Here is an 18,366-nt window from a genome sequence, read left to right on the forward strand (position 1 = left end):
TGTGGATCAAATGGTTGGTTATCCAAAAAACTATGTGTATCTAAATGTGTCATTATGGTAAACTAGGCCCTGTCCTCTACCTGGTGGGCCAAGATGTAGATGTTGTGGCCCACGTTCCTGGGGGAGGCAGCATCATGCTCCTCCTCATCTCCGCTGTCGTCGTCCTCTTCGGGATCCTCAAACTCCACCTCTCCCTGCAGGTAGGCCTTCTTGATCACCTCCACCTGAGGATCTCACCACCACCCAGACAACCATTACCTTCATCGCTCTATACCTGTGTGGGGAGACTTATGGGTGCAATTTAGATTTTTGGGGGGGACTTGTGTGCACACAGTCTTGTGGGGACAACGGGCTCACCAGCTCCTTAGGTCTCATGTTGTACAGGATTCTCTCAGCATTCTCACTGTCATGGCGACTCTCCATGATAGCCAACAACAGCTTGGAGGCATTGTTCTGAGAGAGAGAGAGAGCGAGAGAGCGAGCGAGAGAGCGAGAGAGCGAGAGAGCGAGAGCGCGAGAGCGCGAGAGAGCGAGAGAGAGAGAGAGAGACACTTTTTAAAAAACTTTTTGTCTTTAATAAGACATCCTCATTACACTAAAAACACTACAGAGAGAGAGAAAGCGAGAAATAGAGAAAGAACGGAGATGATGGTTTGTTATCATGTAAAGGTGTATGTCATAGTCATGAGATATGTATAAAGTTGAAGATCAAATCTTTTCTAGGCCGTTTCTGTTCCTCCTTCCAAAGAAAACATGCAGAATCCACAAGGCTTAGGGGGAAAATGCAATCTGCAGATATTTGGTTTGGCACCAAAGGAGCTAGCTTAGGAGAGATTCATGAGTTGTCTAGGTTTCAAAAGCAGCAGCACACTGTTTGTGAAGTTCCACTCCGGGATAGAGTAGCTACTAGAGTAGGGAGTAAAGTAGCTACTAAAGTTACTACTAGGTCCAGTGTGGAAACCCAGCCTATGTCCAAAATGGCACCCTATTCCCTATATAGTGCACTACTTGTGACAAAAACCCTTTGAGAGGGAGGCCTCACCTTGAGTTCAAGCACCAGGTCCATCCTCTTCTTCCCCAGTGGGTTGATGTCATTCAGGATCAGGGCGATGATGATGTCAATGCCATTGGACTCATGGGTGGCGATGCAGTTCTGCAAGGAAACAATAAGTTAAGTCAATTTTATAAACACGCTGCATAGACTACACTAGGTCACTAGTTATCCATGTCAGGGCCCTCTCAACCTATCCATAAACAGTATTAGTAGTATGGATGACAATAGAAGTGGACCCCAGGATAGGAGTCCATAACTGCTTCGTATGGTATGCATATGTGCTTGTAGCTAGTTGTTACGGGATAGGCCCACTGTATCTGTTTGTAGTTCTAATGACAAAATGACAAAGGCCCACAGTTAATTGGTTCTAATGACAATGGCCCATAAAAAGCTGTGGTTCTAAAAGGTCAGTACCCATCCCAGTACCTGGTTCTCGTGGCAGGGTCCTTGGCAGTACTCGGTCAGGCTCTCCACTGTCTGGTTGATGAGAGCCACGTTCTTCTCATTGATGTAGAGACCCAGTAGACCCAAGCCTCCCGTGGTGCTGCCACAGATACAGTCCAGGAACTGCAGCGTCTCACACACCAGATTATAGTTGTTCTTGTTGTTTTGACACCGCAGAAAGTTCTGGAGAGGGACCAAGGGAGGGTAACAATACAGCAGTTTGCACATTTTATACATAACATTTTTTATTTCATTCGGAAAAAAATACATTACATATTGAAAGGCAAATGTGCATTGAAAGTGTGACTCTGAACTGAAGAACTTTCCAGCTAACATCAAAATGAGGACAGGATGACCCTGACTCCTTAAAACACAGAGAATATCTATCCATGAGTCACTGGGTAATCAGCGCCATAGTGTTGAGCTAACAGATTAGATTAGATTAGAGACGTGACCACCAGGCCTCCATTAGTGAATAGAACCATCAATCTCATTACTCCTGATGATCCTTCCACCACCTCTGGCCCAGGGGAGAAACCCCATATCATGTACTGACTATGCACTTCATGTTTATTCTACTACTCTTCATGTTCATTCACAGCAATATTAAATGGCTCGTAGAACGCAACGCAGAAAGTCCTAACATTTACATTTTGGTCATTTAGCAGACATTCTTATCCAGAGCGTCTTACTGCCATAGAACATGACTTGTCCTGCTAAGAGGCTAGCTGTGAGGGCTAGCTCCCCTGATGTTGGGCTGGCTGAATAACTGACCTGCAGGTCTCGGTTGTGGTTCTCACAGAGTAGCTGGAGGAAGCGCAGGATAGGCTGCATGATGACAATGATAAAGCTCATCTCTCCGTCCTCCTGGCTCTTGTCCCCGGCGCTGGGCGTGCCGTCGGCCGCCGAGAAGTGGTCCTCTGGGTCAGCCTCACGGCGGTATGAGTTGAAGGCTTTCTTAGTGGCCGACGAGGCCTCCAGCAGTTGCTCTCTTGCTTCCTCTGTCACCACCACCGTTGAGTCTTTGGCTGCAGAGACACAGGGAGGACAGAGGAACCAAACTAGGTACTGGGGATAAAATAAAGACTTCTTTGTGGCAGCTAGTATTTATTGCTAACGTGTTCAGAGAAAAACAAACCTTAGATCAGTGTCTAGGGGTAACTTCATCCTACTCTCTTAAAATGCAAAAACTGACAATAAAAGAGGTTGACCTCTGACCTTTCTTGCGGATGGGCACTTCCTTGTCGGGGGCGTCGTCGTCCCTCTTTCTGTTGCCGAGGTCGCTGGTGTTGACTGTCACAGTGGCTTTGATCTCCAGCTGGGCCAGCTTCATCCGGTCGTAGAACACCCGGAAAAACTTCTCAGACTTCTTGTCCTCCGTCAGACGGCAGAAGAAGGAACGCTAGTATAAAGGAAGACAAGTAAAAGGTACTGGGAAGTAACGTAACCTTCTGTTGTAAATAACAAGGAAGGAACGTTCATTTCCGTCATGTGAATGCTTGTGTATTGTTGTGTGCAGCCTATTTTACCCATTTGAGTACAATAGGCGTTATTGTTGATGGCTTAGTTGGTTACTTGCAGCATATAGTGTTCGCAATAACACAGTTCTGGGTTCAATTCCCGCATGACAACAATACATGCGATAACTGTAAGACAGCTTTGGATAAAAGCATCTGCTAAATGTCCCTTTCGCTAAACAAAGGTTCAGGTAATTCAAATTGATCAAAATAAGATAGGTCTGCACTACTGTGTATACAGTACCACCAAGTACATATCATAAACGTATACACTTTCTGCTACAAGGGCAATTCTGGTAATGTATGTAGTTACTGTAACACTGCATATTACCATCGAGATGACCTAAAGTCGCCTATTTAGACAACTTGTTTGATTCGGGCAACCCAAATTTGTCTGTCAGACTGCCAAATGGTGAAGCGGGGTTTTTGACCAGAAAGGAGAGTGATGGAGTGCTCCATCAGATGACCTGGCCTCTACAATCACCCGTCCTCAACCCAATTGAGATGGTCTGGGATGAGTTGGACCGCAGAGTGAAGGATACGCAGCCAACAAGTGCTCAGCATATGTGGGAACTCCTTCAAGAGTTTGTCGTGGAAATTCTTACACAGGGACACTCGAAGTTAATCTTAAATTAATCGTTGTTTATTTGTCAGCGCGCTGGAGAGGTTCCAACAAACTTAATGCACCATAGTGAATGTGTCAGAAGCTCTGTCTGGGCAGTCCCAGCAGTTGTCTTATATACAGACAAGTTATATTTGCATGATGTTTCATTCATGTGACAGACCAATCAGTATTCATAACATGTGACTGAGCAATATCTCACCAGGTTTCTTCTCTCTAAGCTGAGACCTTGAAACTAAGATATATTTTGTTCATTCTCAAAACAAGGTCTGGATGTACTACCAAGTTGCAGCTACTGATAGTGAGGATTTCTACAGTCAGCCACTTGCATGAACACATATTTGTTTATAGAACAGTACATGAATAGAACACAGAAATGAGTTATATGGAAAGCAAAAACATTAAAATGTGTTAGAAAAGTATTACAGGTGAAGCTGGTTGAGAGAATGCCAAGAGTGTGTAAAGCTGTCATCAAGGCAATATTTATATTTGAAGAGTCAAATATAATTTGATTTGTTTAAAAAAAAATGTTGGATACTTCAGGATTCTATATGTATTATTTCATAGTTTTGATGTCTTCACTATGAGTAGGTGTGTCCACACTTTTGAGTTTGTCAAATATTATATGTTCGGCCTTCTTGCGGTCAATTTGTAGTCTACAAATTATTTGTAATTATGTTCCGGCCCTCCAACCATCCGCTTGAAAAAGTTGTCCCACGGCTAAAACTAGCTGATAAATCCCTGGTCTGACAACACCGTGTTTCAAGATGGGACTTCTCCTCTTTCTTTCTCACTCTCTCGATCTCTGTGTGCCCCATGCATGCAAAACACAATTACACCATGACCACAGTCAGCCTCAGCAAACACTAAAGAAGGGAAGGAAAAAACCCTGTTAAGGCTTTGACTGTGCTATCAAGATACTATCCTTTCTAAACTGCCTGTCATCTAAAGCTGTGGAAGACCATTGCCAAAGAACTGCCAGATCCATACATATGTTTTGTTAAATTGTTTATTTATTCTGTTTTTAAAGTGACCGATTCTTCTTGTAATGAATATTGCAATATAAAATAAATGGATTATTATTATTATTATTATTATTATCTCATGTGGTTACAGAACCTTAGTGGAGAGACCACAGTTTGGACTTGGACTCTATATTCTGTGGGGGTCACATTCAAGCTAAATGGGAGCACATTCTAACCCCTGACTGCAATGAGATCTGTGCTGTCCTATTTCCCTGGAGCGGAGGGGGGTGGTAAGAGCTGTTATCTGGTCACAGTCTACTTGGAGGGAGAGGAGGAGAGACTCTGACCCAGTGGCAGAACAGGCCCAATGCTCAGGGTGAATATGACACGAGAGGGAGAAGCCTCCCCTACTTACACAGATAGAGGGAGGAAGGGAGGAAAGAAGGAGAGAGGAAGAGGGAGAGACACAGACAGGCAGCAGAAAAGGGGTAAGAAAAGGGGTGAGATTAACAAAAAATGTAATGAGAAAGGGAAATGGAGTATGATAGGTAGGGAGAAATGGGGACGGAGTGAGCGAGTGGTTGAGGAAGGGGGAGGTAATGTTATCAGAGCTGGTATCTAGGCTAGCTCTAAAAAGCTTGTTGCATAACTAGCTTTTTTTCTAGGTTAGGTGTGAAGTCTTAAACTGGGGTAGTGTTTGTGTGCTTTAGGGCTGGTTTAAGCATGTGTGTGCATGTGTGCGGGCGTGTTGACATGCGAGGTTGAAAAACAAATAGTTGTAATTAGTTTAAACAAAATGGACAAACTCCATTTCATGTCATATTTGAAAAGAGAGATGTGTATGGAACGCTTGCTGGCAGGAGGACATTCAGTAACACAATGTTAGACATGTGAAATGAACGAAACATGCCACTCCTCCTTGGTAAACAGCCCTGAGTCTGCTTACCTTAATTCTCTGAATACAAGGGAATCTCATACTATAGGGGATAGCTAAGTGAACCCACTGACACACCATACTGTACAATGCACACACACAGTAGTGGAGTAATCTGCAGCATTAATAAACTCCGCTTAAAAGCTTGGGCAAAGTATGTTACAATGTTGCTCACATACATTGTCATACGTCACATACATAATGTCTTCTCAAATATGTAGGTCACAATGAATCAGTGTGGTTGTAAAGATAGCATTTTCCAAGTTTCCAAGCCAACATTTAATGGGATAGTACCTTGCTGACTTACTATCAAAAAGTATGTCTATAGTTCAGTGAAACTGATAACATACTAGTGTCTAGCCGGCAGTCTTTCCTCAGTATCAAAGGATTATGCAGTCTGAATAAAAACAGTATTATGCTGTGTCATCAGGTCTTCCAATGACAGATCTGCCCAGCTTAAACCCAAAATCAGTGACTTCTCCCTACACCCCACTCTACTCTACTCCAAATCAACAATGACATCATTGTGTACTTATACCCCCTGGGCAGCAGACTCCAAATCCCCTAGGCCCAGCCCCACCCACCCCTACCCCCACCACTGTGCACCAGACCACTCGCACGTACACCCTCTGCCACCAGTCAGGGTGAAAGGGTGTGGGATGGAGGCGAGTAGGGGTGGTGGTGCGGGGGAGTGTGCGTGCTATCCAGCAAGATCCAGTGCAATAAATAACTTGATGACAGAGTGGATAGTGCAGAGGCAGAGAGGGGGGGATTAACTGAACCTCACAACCTGGCAACCCACAGAAGTGTGTGGGTGTGTGTGTGTGTGTGTGGGGGGGGGGGGGGGGGGCTGGAGTGTTCATGCCTGTCTCGCTTCACGTTCATCTCTCCCAGAGACCGTAGCCCCTCCTCCCTCACCCCCTCCTCCTTCACATCTCTCTTTCTCGCACAGGCGTGGGTGGGACATTGGGGCCTGAGGAGGGGGTGAGGGAGGAGGGGGTGAGGGAGGAGGGGCTACACCGGTGGGGCCCTGGCCAGGATAACACACACAGCGATTACACTGATCCTAGCGGAGACAAGAGCTCTTCACAGCCCCCCTACTCCTCCCCTCCTGCCTCTAACCCCGGATAGCTTACATAACACACACACACACACACACACACACACACACACACACACACACACACACTGGTCTAAGGCACCGCATCTCAGTTGGGAGATGCAGGAGTCCCATAGGGCGGTACACAATTGCCCCGCCGTCGTCCGGGTTTGGCCGTCATTGTAAATAAGAATTTGTTCTTAACTGACTTGCCTAGCTAAATAAAAGGTTAAATAAATAAAAATGTATTGAAATGTTGGTCAGCTGTCTCCATCAAAACAGACCAGCCTTGGAGGACAGTGTGAAATGTTCTGTGTCACGCACACGCACTCTCTCAAACTACATTTCTCTTATATAATAACCACATTCATTCTCCACTCCTTCACCACCTTTTTTTAACATGCTTCTTCTCACTAGGGCATCCCCATCTATCTATCTATCTATCTATCTATCTATCTATCTATCTATCTATCTATCTATCTATCTATCTATCTATCTATCTATCTATCTAACATGCTTCTTCTCACTAGGGCATCCCCATCTATCTATCTATCTATCTAACATGCTTCTTCTCACTAGGGCATCCCCATCTATCTATCTATCTAACATGCTTCTTCTCACTAGGGCATCCCCATCTATCTAACATGCTTCTTCTCACTAGGGCATCCCCATCTATCTATCTATCTATCTATCTATCTATCTATCTAACATGCTTCTTCTCACTAGGGCATCCCCATCTATCTATCTATCTATCTAACATGCTTCTTCTCACTAGGGCATCCCCATCTATCTATCTATCTATCTATCTATCTAACATGCTTCTTCTCACTAGGGCATCCCCATCTATCTAACATGCTTCTTCTCACTAGGGCATCCCCATCTATCTATCTATCTATCTATCATGCTTCTTCTCACTAGGGCATCCCCATCTATCTATCTATCTATCTAACATGCTTCTTCTCACTAGGGCATCCCCATCTATCTATCTATCTATCTAACATGCTTCTTCTCACTAGGGCATCCCCATCTATCTATCTATCTATCTATCTATCTAACATGCTTCTTCTCACTAGGGCATCCCCATCTATCTATCTATCTATCTATCTAACATGCTTCTTCTCACTAGGGCATCCCCATCTATCTATCTATCTATCTATCTATCTATCTATCTATCTATCTATCTATCTATCTATCTATCTATCTATCTATCTATCTATCTATCTATCTATCTATCTATCTAACATGCTTCTTCTCACTAGGGCATCCCCATCTATCTATCTATCTATCTATCTAACATGCTTCTTCTCACTAGGGCATCCCCATCTATCTATCTATCTATCTAACATGCTTCTTCTCACTAGGGCATCCCCATCTATCTATCTATCTATCTATCTAACATGCTTCTTCTCACTAGGGCATCCCCATCTATCTATCTATCTATCTAACATGCTTCTTCTCACTAGGGCATCCCCATCTATCTATCTATCTATCTATCATGCTTCTTCTCACTAGGGCATCCCCATCTATCTATCTATCTAACATGCTTCTTCTCACTAGGGCATCCCCATCTATCTATCTATCTAACATGCTTCTTCTCACTAGGGCATCCCCATCTATCTATCTATCTATCTATCTAACATGCTTCTTCTCACTAGGGCATCCCCATCTATCTATCTATCTAACATGCTTCTTCTCACTAGGGCATCCCCATCTATCTATCTATCTATCTATCTAACATGCTTCTTCTCACTAGGGCATCCCCATCTATCTATCTATCTAACATGCTTCTTCTCACTAGGGCATCCCCATCTATCTATCTATCTATCTATCTAACATGCTTCTTCTCACTAGGGCATCCCCATCTATCTATCTATCTAACATGCTTCTTCTCACTAGGGCATCCCCATCTATCTATCTATCTAACATGCTTCTTCTCACTAGGGCATCCCCATCTATCTATCTATCTAACATGCTTCTTCTCACTAGGGCATCCCCATCTATCTATCTATCTAACATGCTTCTTCTCACTAGGGCATCCCCATCTATCTATCTATCTAACATGCTTCTTCTCACTAGGGCATCCCCATCTATCTATCTATCTAACATGCTTCTTCTCACTAGGGCATCCCCATCTATCTATCTATCTAACATGCTTCTTCTCACTAGGGCATCCCCATCTATGAGCAAATGGGACTCAAAGTTGGTGGTGTTGCCATATATAACAGGCCTGGTGGGGTTTGGGCATCTGGGTCGGGTTACATTAGTTTTGGTGGAGTTTTGTGAGGTAATGATCACGCTATAGTTTGGTTGTGATGGATCTCACTCACTCACTCACTCACGAGGCTTAGACCCTTTCTAAGAGCTGGCTTGATCTGAGCTCTTCTAAATCCTAGAGGGTCCTAAAGGGTCTCCTCGCCACAATTAATTCAAAACAAAGTTTGCATTGTGTGCGATTGCATTGTATGCATCACACATTGTACACACTTGTTGTTGCCTAACCATGCACGTTGCAACAACATGATGGTAGAAGTAATATGGTCTTTGTTCTGCATTTCAGCGTGGTCAAAACATCCCCCTATTATTAGAAGACATTAGTAGAATAGAGAGATATAGTGTTCCTCCAAGTACATTGTTTTGGCAGGAGTATTAAAAAGACATCTGTGTTTAGACCGGACTTAGAAAAATAGTTCTGGAAAAGAGACAACGCTCGACAGATTGATGTTGAGGATGTTAAGTAAGACATGGTGGAGGAGTAGAAAATTGAGTGATGGTGAGGAGGAGGGCAGAGAAGAGAGAGAGGGAAGTCTCAGGGGCCCCCTGGAGTGTTGGGTAAACAGAGAGACTGTCTGTAACCATGGAGACTAACCCCTAGCGGAATGAGATTTAGGCGTGGCAGGGCGAGGCGGGGGCTCTGAAAAACAAGGTCACAGCGCTTTCCCTTCTCTCCTTCCGTTCCGCCACTTGGCATCAACAAAGGGATGTTATATAACAGCTATTTATAACAGCGCTCTCTCTCGTTCCCACTCTCTCTCTCTCCCTAATTCACATCAGGCAGCGCCACACATAGACTAACTGGAATTGCAGCACTCCTCCGCAGCTCTCTTCCTTTTGCCTTCTCTCTTCACTGAATCATTTTCCTCACTTACAGCCTTTCGTCCTATCATACCCCAAACTAGCATCTAGTTCCCTTCTTCCTGCCATCTTCCTCTCTGAACTCTTGTCTTATCTCTTCCTTCATCTTCTACTCTTCTTCCTTATCCTCTGTCCTCTCTGTCACTCTGGCCCTCCCCTGACAATGGAAGCTTGAATAAAATCACAGACTAGACAGAATAGAATAGGACAGATGACCTTGTGTCTTGTCTATCATCTTACACAGTAACTCAGGACTAAAACCCAGAGAGGAACCTCACCATCCCTAACTTACTAACTTCCTTCCTTACATATTAGCACAAATAAGCCTTTATTGGTGTGGCGTTGGTTCTTCAGTGTGCAGCCAGTCTATGGATGCCTCCTGGAAGGTAAACGAGCAGCATGACTTCTGGTTTCATGTCAGGTGCCCACTGCTGAAATGTCCCGTGTGGCTCAGTTGGTAGAGCATGGTGTTTGCAACACCAGGGTTGTGGGTTCGATTCCCACGGGGGACCAGTACGGGAAAAAAAATGTATGAAATGTATGCATTCACTACTGTAAGTCGCTCTGGATAAGAGGGTCTGCTAAATGACTAAAATGTAAATGTAAACACAATAACCACACACACACAGAAAACCTTTCCCTCTCTCTGTGCCAACAGTAGCTGTCACAGGAACGAGGAGTGTGGCAGGCAGGAACAATCTAATGTCTCCTGCAGCAAAGTGACTTATGTTTTTATTTATTTTATGTAACCTTTAACTAGGCAAGTCAGTTAAGAACAAATTCTCAATGATGGCCTACCTCGGCAAAACCCTAACCCGGACGACGCTGGGCAATTGTGCACCGCCCTATGGGACTCCTAATCATGGCAGGTTGATACAGCCTGGAATCGAACCAGGGTCTGTAGTGACGCCTCTAGCACCGAGGCCCTGACATTGATTGTTCTTGGCTAACTTTATTTTCTTTGAACAAAGACAGTTGCTCAGTCACTCCTGGCCTGCCTAGAAGCTGGCAGGAGAGTGAATAAGTAAGGAGTGTGAGCATGAGTGAGGGAGTGGGAGTGAGTACATGGTCAGGTTTATTTCTGTGTGGTATGTAGATCAGGGGGTAATGGTAAACCGTGCGAGTGCCATCTCAGGCTTCCATCCAGAAGAGTTGTCAAATCAAAATCTGATTATATTGGTCACATACACGTGTTCAGCAGATGTTATTGCGGGTGTAGTGAAATGCTTGTCTGGGATAGACACGTCAACACAGATAAGACACCTCAGAGTGGATCCCTTCTTAAAAAGATACATTGAAAACGAGGAGTGCTAGTACACCAACAAACATGCACATTGCTGTTAGTTTGTGTTTCATAGAAATAATATGAGGTCAGGACTCCAGCAAATGAATAAAAAAAAATGTACATTACTATTTGTATAGTTTTAATATTCTTTGAGAGACAAATCCACTTTTCATCATAATTAAAATAAATATATCTTCAAAGACCAGGGTTCAAAGACCAGGGTTAAGAAAATTATTATCCAGCTCATCAGTATGAAAAGTGAACCTGGAGGTTTCTAAGAAAGACCTATTCTAGTGTGTCCTCAGGTTTCATAATCTACTGGGAGACAAGACAGTCCAAACACCACAGAGGACAACTGCAGAGACGTCAAGCGGTTATTTGTAGAGGTAACAGTTGGTGATCATCTGGAGAAGTATCCGGGTCAGAAGGCAAATTACCTCGCCTAGCAAGCTGGTTTACATTCATGAAATGCTACAGTATGTTAAGTCATGAAGTACTTAAGAGAAAATGTCTCCCTTTTTAGCATTAAATGCTAATACTTCAGTATTTCCGCTCAGTGTTTCAGAACAAATTAACTATGTAATAAAGATCTCCAGTTTATTTCCAGTCCCCCCCCCCTCTCTCCCTACTGCCCCACTTCCAGAGGCCCAGCATGACCCAGTCTGGGTCGAGAGAGAAAGAGAGGGAGGGAAAGAGAGAAAGAGGGAGGGCTGGAATGTCTTTATGCCCGAGACATTCCTCATTGTTCATTCACACAGGCCTTATGTAACGCTGGTCACGTGATACTCTGTGCTCTCTCTGCAGCAGCCAGGCTAACAGGCAGGAAGGGAGGCAAAGAGGGATACAGGCAGACAGGCTGCAGCCGTGGGAAGTCAGGACATTATCTCTGCTAGAGTGGCTTCCTCCCTCCTAATCTGATTACGCAAGTTGCCCCTGCTTACGCAAGCACAGGCAGACAGACACACAGATAGAGAGGAGCAGACAGACAGATTGATAGCAAACATAAATGCAGCGGGCTTGTGCACACATTATATGCACACACACACACGTAACTAAATGTCTCCTATGTTTGCAGAGAAGTATCATATTTCTCCCTTGTAAACAATCCAGAGGGCTTTATGGAGCAGGTGTCATGTGCCTCACAGATTCAGTTCAATCATTCCCCTTGGCCTCATGGGACTGTTTAAAGTTGACAGTAAACTCGGTCTTTATTGTGTGCTCAGCTCTGTCAGGAGAAGTAGAGCAGTGTTGTGGGGCATGCTGAGTCATTCTCTTCTATAATAATAATACTTTTGGGGTGTTTATTTTTTTCCTGATACACACAAGTGGGTAATGGAAATGTGTTTCTTGCATATCCCAACTCCCCTGAGCGACCCAACTCCCCTGAGCGACCCGCAGGAAGTGGGGTCACAGCCAGGGTCACCATTACATAGCGCCCCTAGAGCAATTAGTGTGTTACTCAAGGGCACAGCAACAGATTCTTCACCTTATCAGTTCCGGTTTTCAAATAAGCAACCTTTTGGTTACTGGCCCAACGCTCGAACCTTGAGGCTACCGGCCACCCCTTCTAAGGCAGCAGGGAGGGGTGTGGACTAATGCAAAATGGCTGCCTTGTACACGGTCAGAGCAGGCCAGTACCTGGATAGACCCTGGTACTGTCTCTATCCATGGACTTATCTTTTTCTCTTTTTCCTCATCTATGAAGTGTGTTGGATGTTGGGACCAATGATGTATGTTGTTTATGGTAGTGAAATGCACTTTAAATAATTTTTGGTTTGATTTATCATTCAGGTATTTATTAGGCTTCAGTCATTACTGACAAACCCACATCCTTATGATTGGCAGCTGGCTCTGACTCACTTGGATGGTGGTGTTCCCACCCTCCAGCAGGGCGATGGCCAATAGGATGCTCTCCTGGAAGACACGGTCACTGGTGGTGTTCATGATGAGGTCGATGACCAGGTCAGAGGCGCCCTCCTTGTCCAGGTGACACTGCACCTCTGCCAGGCTCATCTCCCCTCGACTCAGGGCTCCCGGACCACCTAGACCTGAAGGGAGGGACAGAGGTGGAGGGTCAGGATTATGAATGTGGTTTTCCCTGATCTACAAGGATAAGGAGAGGTTTCAAATCTTATATCTAACATCTTACTACCACAGTCATCTATAGATACCTCTAAATTACTAATTCACAATGGAATGTCTGGCGAAATATGAGAGTGCAAAATAGGGAAGTGCACTCATCCAGGCAGTCGCCTACATGTGTATTTCATTGTGAAACCTTTACATACTAATTTACAATGTAATTGCATATATAATTGGAAAGCAAATTCAAGCTTTAGCCACATTTCAAATAATGACCTTTTTATTTGAATGTATAAGAGGGCCTACTATGCTTCTTATGAGCGATTAACACCAGTATCAATGACAACACGCATGGCAGCCTTTAGTAGTGGCACACACTGCACTCACACACACCCCCGCTGCACTCACGCGCAGGCAAACACACCCGCTGCACTCACGCGCATGCAAACTGCACTCACGCGCATGCAAGCACACACTGCACTCACACGCATGCAAGCACACACTGCACTCACGCGCATGCAAGCACACACTGCACTCACGCGCATGCAAGCACACACTGCACTCACGCGCATGCAAGCACACACTGCACTCACGCGCATGCAAGCACACACTGCACTCACACGCATGCAAGCACACACTGCACTCACACGCATGCAAGCACACACTGCACTCACACACATGCAAGCACACACTGCACTCACACACATGCAAGCACACTGCACTCACACACATGCAAACACACTGCACTCACACACGCAAACACACTGCACTCACACACGCAAACACACTGCACTCACACACGCAAACACACTGCACTCACACACGCAAACACACACACACACAGTAATAAGGCTTGGAGGGAGGGACCCAAGAACTAGGCTTATTACTCATTCCCATAAGAGGCATAGTGGTGTAACAGTACTTACATATTACATTGATTGACATGAACATAGGCACTTAAAAATGCTATAACTGGGTAATATGACATCATTCCATATGCGTGTACAGCTGCCACCATGTTAAGTGTGATACACTTCTTCTGCATCCTGGTGACTGACTCATACATGTTCTTAATACTACATAGAAATAAGCTACACTATTATCATGGTTTATTCAACAGGCCTCATTCCCCAAAAAGCCAGAGTAGTTCTCCTCAACTGAGCTCTATGAGAAAAGCTGTGTGAGGAGATAAATTGTCTCAATATTTTGACTTGAAATAGTGTGGTCAGATCAATCACACAGTGACCTGCTCATCATGAGGAAATAACAGTGTTATGATTGGTGTGCTCAGTCACAGGGCTGGACTAGAGCTAGACATCTCTACGGCTCAGCAGTAAAGGATTGTGTATGTGTGTGTGTGTGTGTGAGAGAGTGAGAGAGTGAGTGAGTGAGTGAGTGAGTGAGTGAGTGAGTGAGTGAGTGAGTGAGTGAGAGAGAGAGAGACCTCCTGGTTATATAACAGAGAGATAATGAGCAGGTCTGTTTAAGAAACCTTGACATGCATACACTTCTTTAGCAGAACAATATAAATGTCCCTATCTACCATGCACAGACTTCCACCGTTCAAAGTGATGCTATCTGCGTGATAAATAAAGATCATTTTCTTTGGAAGGGGCAGAGGTCCAGAGTTCAGAATTAGGTCAGAAAAATATGCAACATTGTCATGCTTGGTTTCTGTGTGCACTAGAAACTCTTGCTTTTTTTTAACATTTTAGGGTCATTTTGTTCATTTGTATCCGGCAAATTACTCGTACTACAGTTTGTGACAACTTACATAAAAATGTACAAAACAAGCTCATTTGATTGTGGGGTGATTTATGCAACATGGGATAAAAATGACCTGAGAGTTAACCTTTTCGTCCAAAACAATGGACAGACAGACCGAGAGACAGAAGAGGACAGATGGAGAAGAGGACAGACAGAGAAGATGATGGGGAGACCAAGAGAAAGACAGACAGAGAGACAAAGAAGAGGACAGAGAGACAGAGAAGAGGATAGACAGAGACAGACAGACAAGATGACAAACAGAGAGACAAATAAGATGACAGAGCGAAGAGGACAGACAGAGGAGATGACAGATAGAGATAATATATAATATATATAGGGGAGATGCTCTCAGATAGATGCTCTCACCTGATTGGCTCTTGCTGGGCCCTACTGGAACCAGGGTTCCGTTGCTGAAGGCAGTCAGGCTGTCCCTCCGCCCACCACTCCTATGGAAGTTGCCATAGTAACGGTTCACCAGAATCTGCCTCAACGCCTCACCCTACAGAGAGAAGAAAATGGAGGTGTATTAGTGTGATGATGTAACAGAGAAGGAGACTTGAGAGGGAGTTTATTATACAGTGTACATTATGAGCACCATATACGCATCATCATGCCAATGAGGTCCAGTTGAATTGATTAAAGTGGTTTGAAGAGTGAAGGTTCAGGCCAAGCCAATCCAAATAAACATTGTGTGCATGAACTGCACTGCTCTAAGTTACCCACATAGTCCTGCAAGGATGAAGATTAGAGTTCAGATGGCTTGTTTGTTTTGGTTTGAATAGGGTTCTGGGTTTGATATCAGCATGGGCTACATACGTCGCTGTAGATAAAGCATCTGCTAAATGTCCATATTGTTATTACTCTCCCAACATTCTCATTCACATTTTGAATAAACACTCAATAACACAGGTAAAAATAAGTCATGAGCTTGTTATAACTCTATCCCTGGTAAAAGTGAGCCTGCGTCCTGCTTTGGGAGTTCGGGACCTAGCTGTTTTCAGACAGGCTTGCCCTCCCAAGATGTAGCAATGATGACTCATCCAGCCACCAATGGGAGTCTGCACGACTCTGCCATTGCCACGGCAACTGCAGCGCACACGTTACCTGACAGACCTCCCATGAGGGGAACTGAGGGAAAAGAGTGAGAGGTGGCAGAGTGTGTGCGTGTTAAGTCAGCCGTGGGTGTGCATTTGAGAATGAGAGCGACATTACATAAAGCCTGCTACCATGGTAATGCTCCAGCTAACAGAGATGGGCTAACCCACGCAGTACGGAGAACAGAGCCTTATCTGTCATCGGCAGGGGGCAGATAAATGGACATTGTTTGGGCATTGTGTGAAACAAACTACACAATCACACATCGAGAGCCAAACATCCAATCACACTCCACATCTTTGTCTTCCACTCCCTATGTCCTTCGAGACAACAAGTGTGCGGAGGTGGGAAGGTAGCATATGTTGTGTGAGTTGGTTCATCTGTGTTCGATTGCAGTACCCAGTTCGTGTTGGAGACAAACTGGTAAGACAATGCCACTGAAATACAGGCTTCACTTGTGCTTATCCTTTCCACACACACAAACACACTAAGCCAATTATATGGGGGACGCCAAGTCAGCTAACCACAACTGTAGGGTAAGGGCTGCAGTGGAGTTGGTAATCTGTTGAGTTCAGTGACGGGTTAAGGGTTCAGGCTAGGGGGAAAGCATAGCAATATCTCTACGGTCGGTCTTGATCGTAGAATGTGTGAGCTTCTGTTAGGTTAGAGTTACGTTCAGGGCTAGGGGTTTATCTTGGTCATGTTATGTTCCTGGCCAGTTGTACCTACCCTTTTCTGATGTTATGTTCATGCTAGGATCCTCCAGTAGTTTATTAAGGTTAAATTGGGGTTAAGGGTTTAAGGTTGTGTTCATGTTACAGTCAGGATTAGTACCTACCCTCCTCTGGTCATCCAGTATTTTCTGTGGCTGGTTGAGATCCAGCTGCTGGTGCAGTAAGGTGGGTTAGCACAGCACAGCGGGCCAACAGAAACAAACACAGGGTTATTCCTCATGCAGCATTGGTACGGCCAACATACACAGGCACAGGGTTAATAACAGATTATTAATAATATTATAAATTATTGACTTGCAAAGGGCAGCTATAGGGTTGTGCCATGCCATTGACTGGTTAGAGCGGGGTGGTGTGAAGGTTATGGTGGGGTCAAAGCAAAGAGTGGGGTCAGCAGCGGTGATGATGACTATCAATCAGGAAGTAAAGGGGGGGTGGGGGAGAGAATCAACAGTTCACTCTCTGGAACCACTGCATATAACGAATTGCAGACCAACGTTACTCTCAGCAAAGTACAATACTACTGTACAAATGACAGCACAAATAAAAGTAATCCATGGTTCTCTTCTCTTTCATGTGGATCCTTGGCCTTTTGGAGAGCTGCGGCCACAGTGGGAAGTACAGGATACTTGTTAGCTAGCTACAACTGTTTGGAGTCCGATCACGCTCCCATGCAATCATGTTAATTACATAAGATGCAGAAACACTAGAAGGGGAGCGGAGGTGTGGATGGGGGAGGAGTGGAGGGGAGAGAGAGAGAGGGAGTTACATAATGGAGCTCAGTGACACACAGGAGCTTAGAAAACCCATCTGTCACCATAACAAGAGAGAGAGAGAGAGAGAGAGAGAGAGAATAACACAACAAATCACAACACAGGGCTCTGCCAGCACAACCATGGCCCCCTGAAACAAGGTCAGACAGGGAAGGAGGGAATAAAGAGCGGCTGAGGGCAGGCCTATAATTGGCTACATTAGAGAGGTTGTGTGTGTAGGTTGTGTGTGTGTGTGTGTGTGTGTGTGTAGGGTTGGAATAGTATACTGTTTTCCTACTGTATATCCAATATAGGGTAGATAAGCCTGAGAATATCTGGTATGTGTCTGTATAGAGAGACAAGCATGTTTGTGTCACCTTAAAACTTTGTGATTATGTTACCTTTTACACATCACTTAAAGACTTAAGAAGATTTCAATCTAACTTAGCAAGTTAAGTTTACATAATCATACTGTTTCCTTCAAAACGTATGACCACATCAAAGCCAGACAGCCACCGTCACACAGCCTGCTGATCAGAGCAGATCTGCGCTCTCTCTCCCCAACGCCCATGGTCCGACCACAGCGACCGCACAACAACCCCTCATGCTCACCACATCCTCCCCAACAATCGTTCCACCGAGCTGGAATCTCCCCGCGGCAAGCCCCTGGTGTCTGTCACATCTCCAGATTCCACGTTAAGAGAAAACACATGCAAAAACATTCCCCTTTTAGCTGTTTTTTTGGTGTGTGTGCTGTGCATGTCCATGTGTTTGTGTTTTAGCAGGCGGAGGGAGACAGTCATGTTCAGACCCATTGCTGACTGAAATGGATCTTGGGGTTTGCCACTTGGCTGCCCACTGTCCAAAGTTCTCCAAACACAATAAAG

The 18,366-nt window shown here is 44.7% G+C and overlaps 1 protein-coding gene across 4 annotated transcripts in view; it reads right to left on the reverse strand.

The window, feature by feature from the left end:
• LOC115207911 (inositol 1,4,5-trisphosphate receptor type 1) overlaps positions 1–18,366 on the reverse strand; it is a 167,292-nt gene that overhangs the window by 38,202 nt on the left and 110,724 nt on the right. For 2 of the 4 annotated variants that reach the window (XM_029775475.1, XM_029775476.1), the window contains 9 exons: positions 16,835–16,879; positions 15,268–15,400; positions 12,913–13,100; positions 2,717–2,900; positions 2,273–2,526; positions 1,481–1,681; positions 1,043–1,153; positions 358–453; positions 81–224 (listed from right to left, as the gene is read on the reverse strand). In XM_029775475.1, the coding sequence (XP_029631335.1) occupies positions 81–224; positions 358–453; positions 1,043–1,153; positions 1,481–1,681; positions 2,273–2,526; positions 2,717–2,900; positions 12,913–13,100; positions 15,268–15,400; positions 16,835–16,879 (1,356 nt within the window). Of the gene's footprint in view, positions 1–80; positions 225–357; positions 454–1,042; positions 1,154–1,480; positions 1,682–2,272; positions 2,527–2,716; positions 2,901–12,912; positions 13,101–15,267; positions 15,401–16,834; positions 16,883–18,366 lie in introns of all 4 variants that reach the window. The other 2 variants (XM_029775474.1, XM_029775477.1) reach the window with 2 other exon arrangements.

Source organism: Salmo trutta, chromosome 14 (genome assembly GCF_901001165.1).
Source record: "Salmo trutta chromosome 14, fSalTru1.1, whole genome shotgun sequence".
NCBI lineage: Eukaryota > Metazoa > Chordata > Actinopteri > Salmoniformes > Salmonidae > Salmo > Salmo trutta.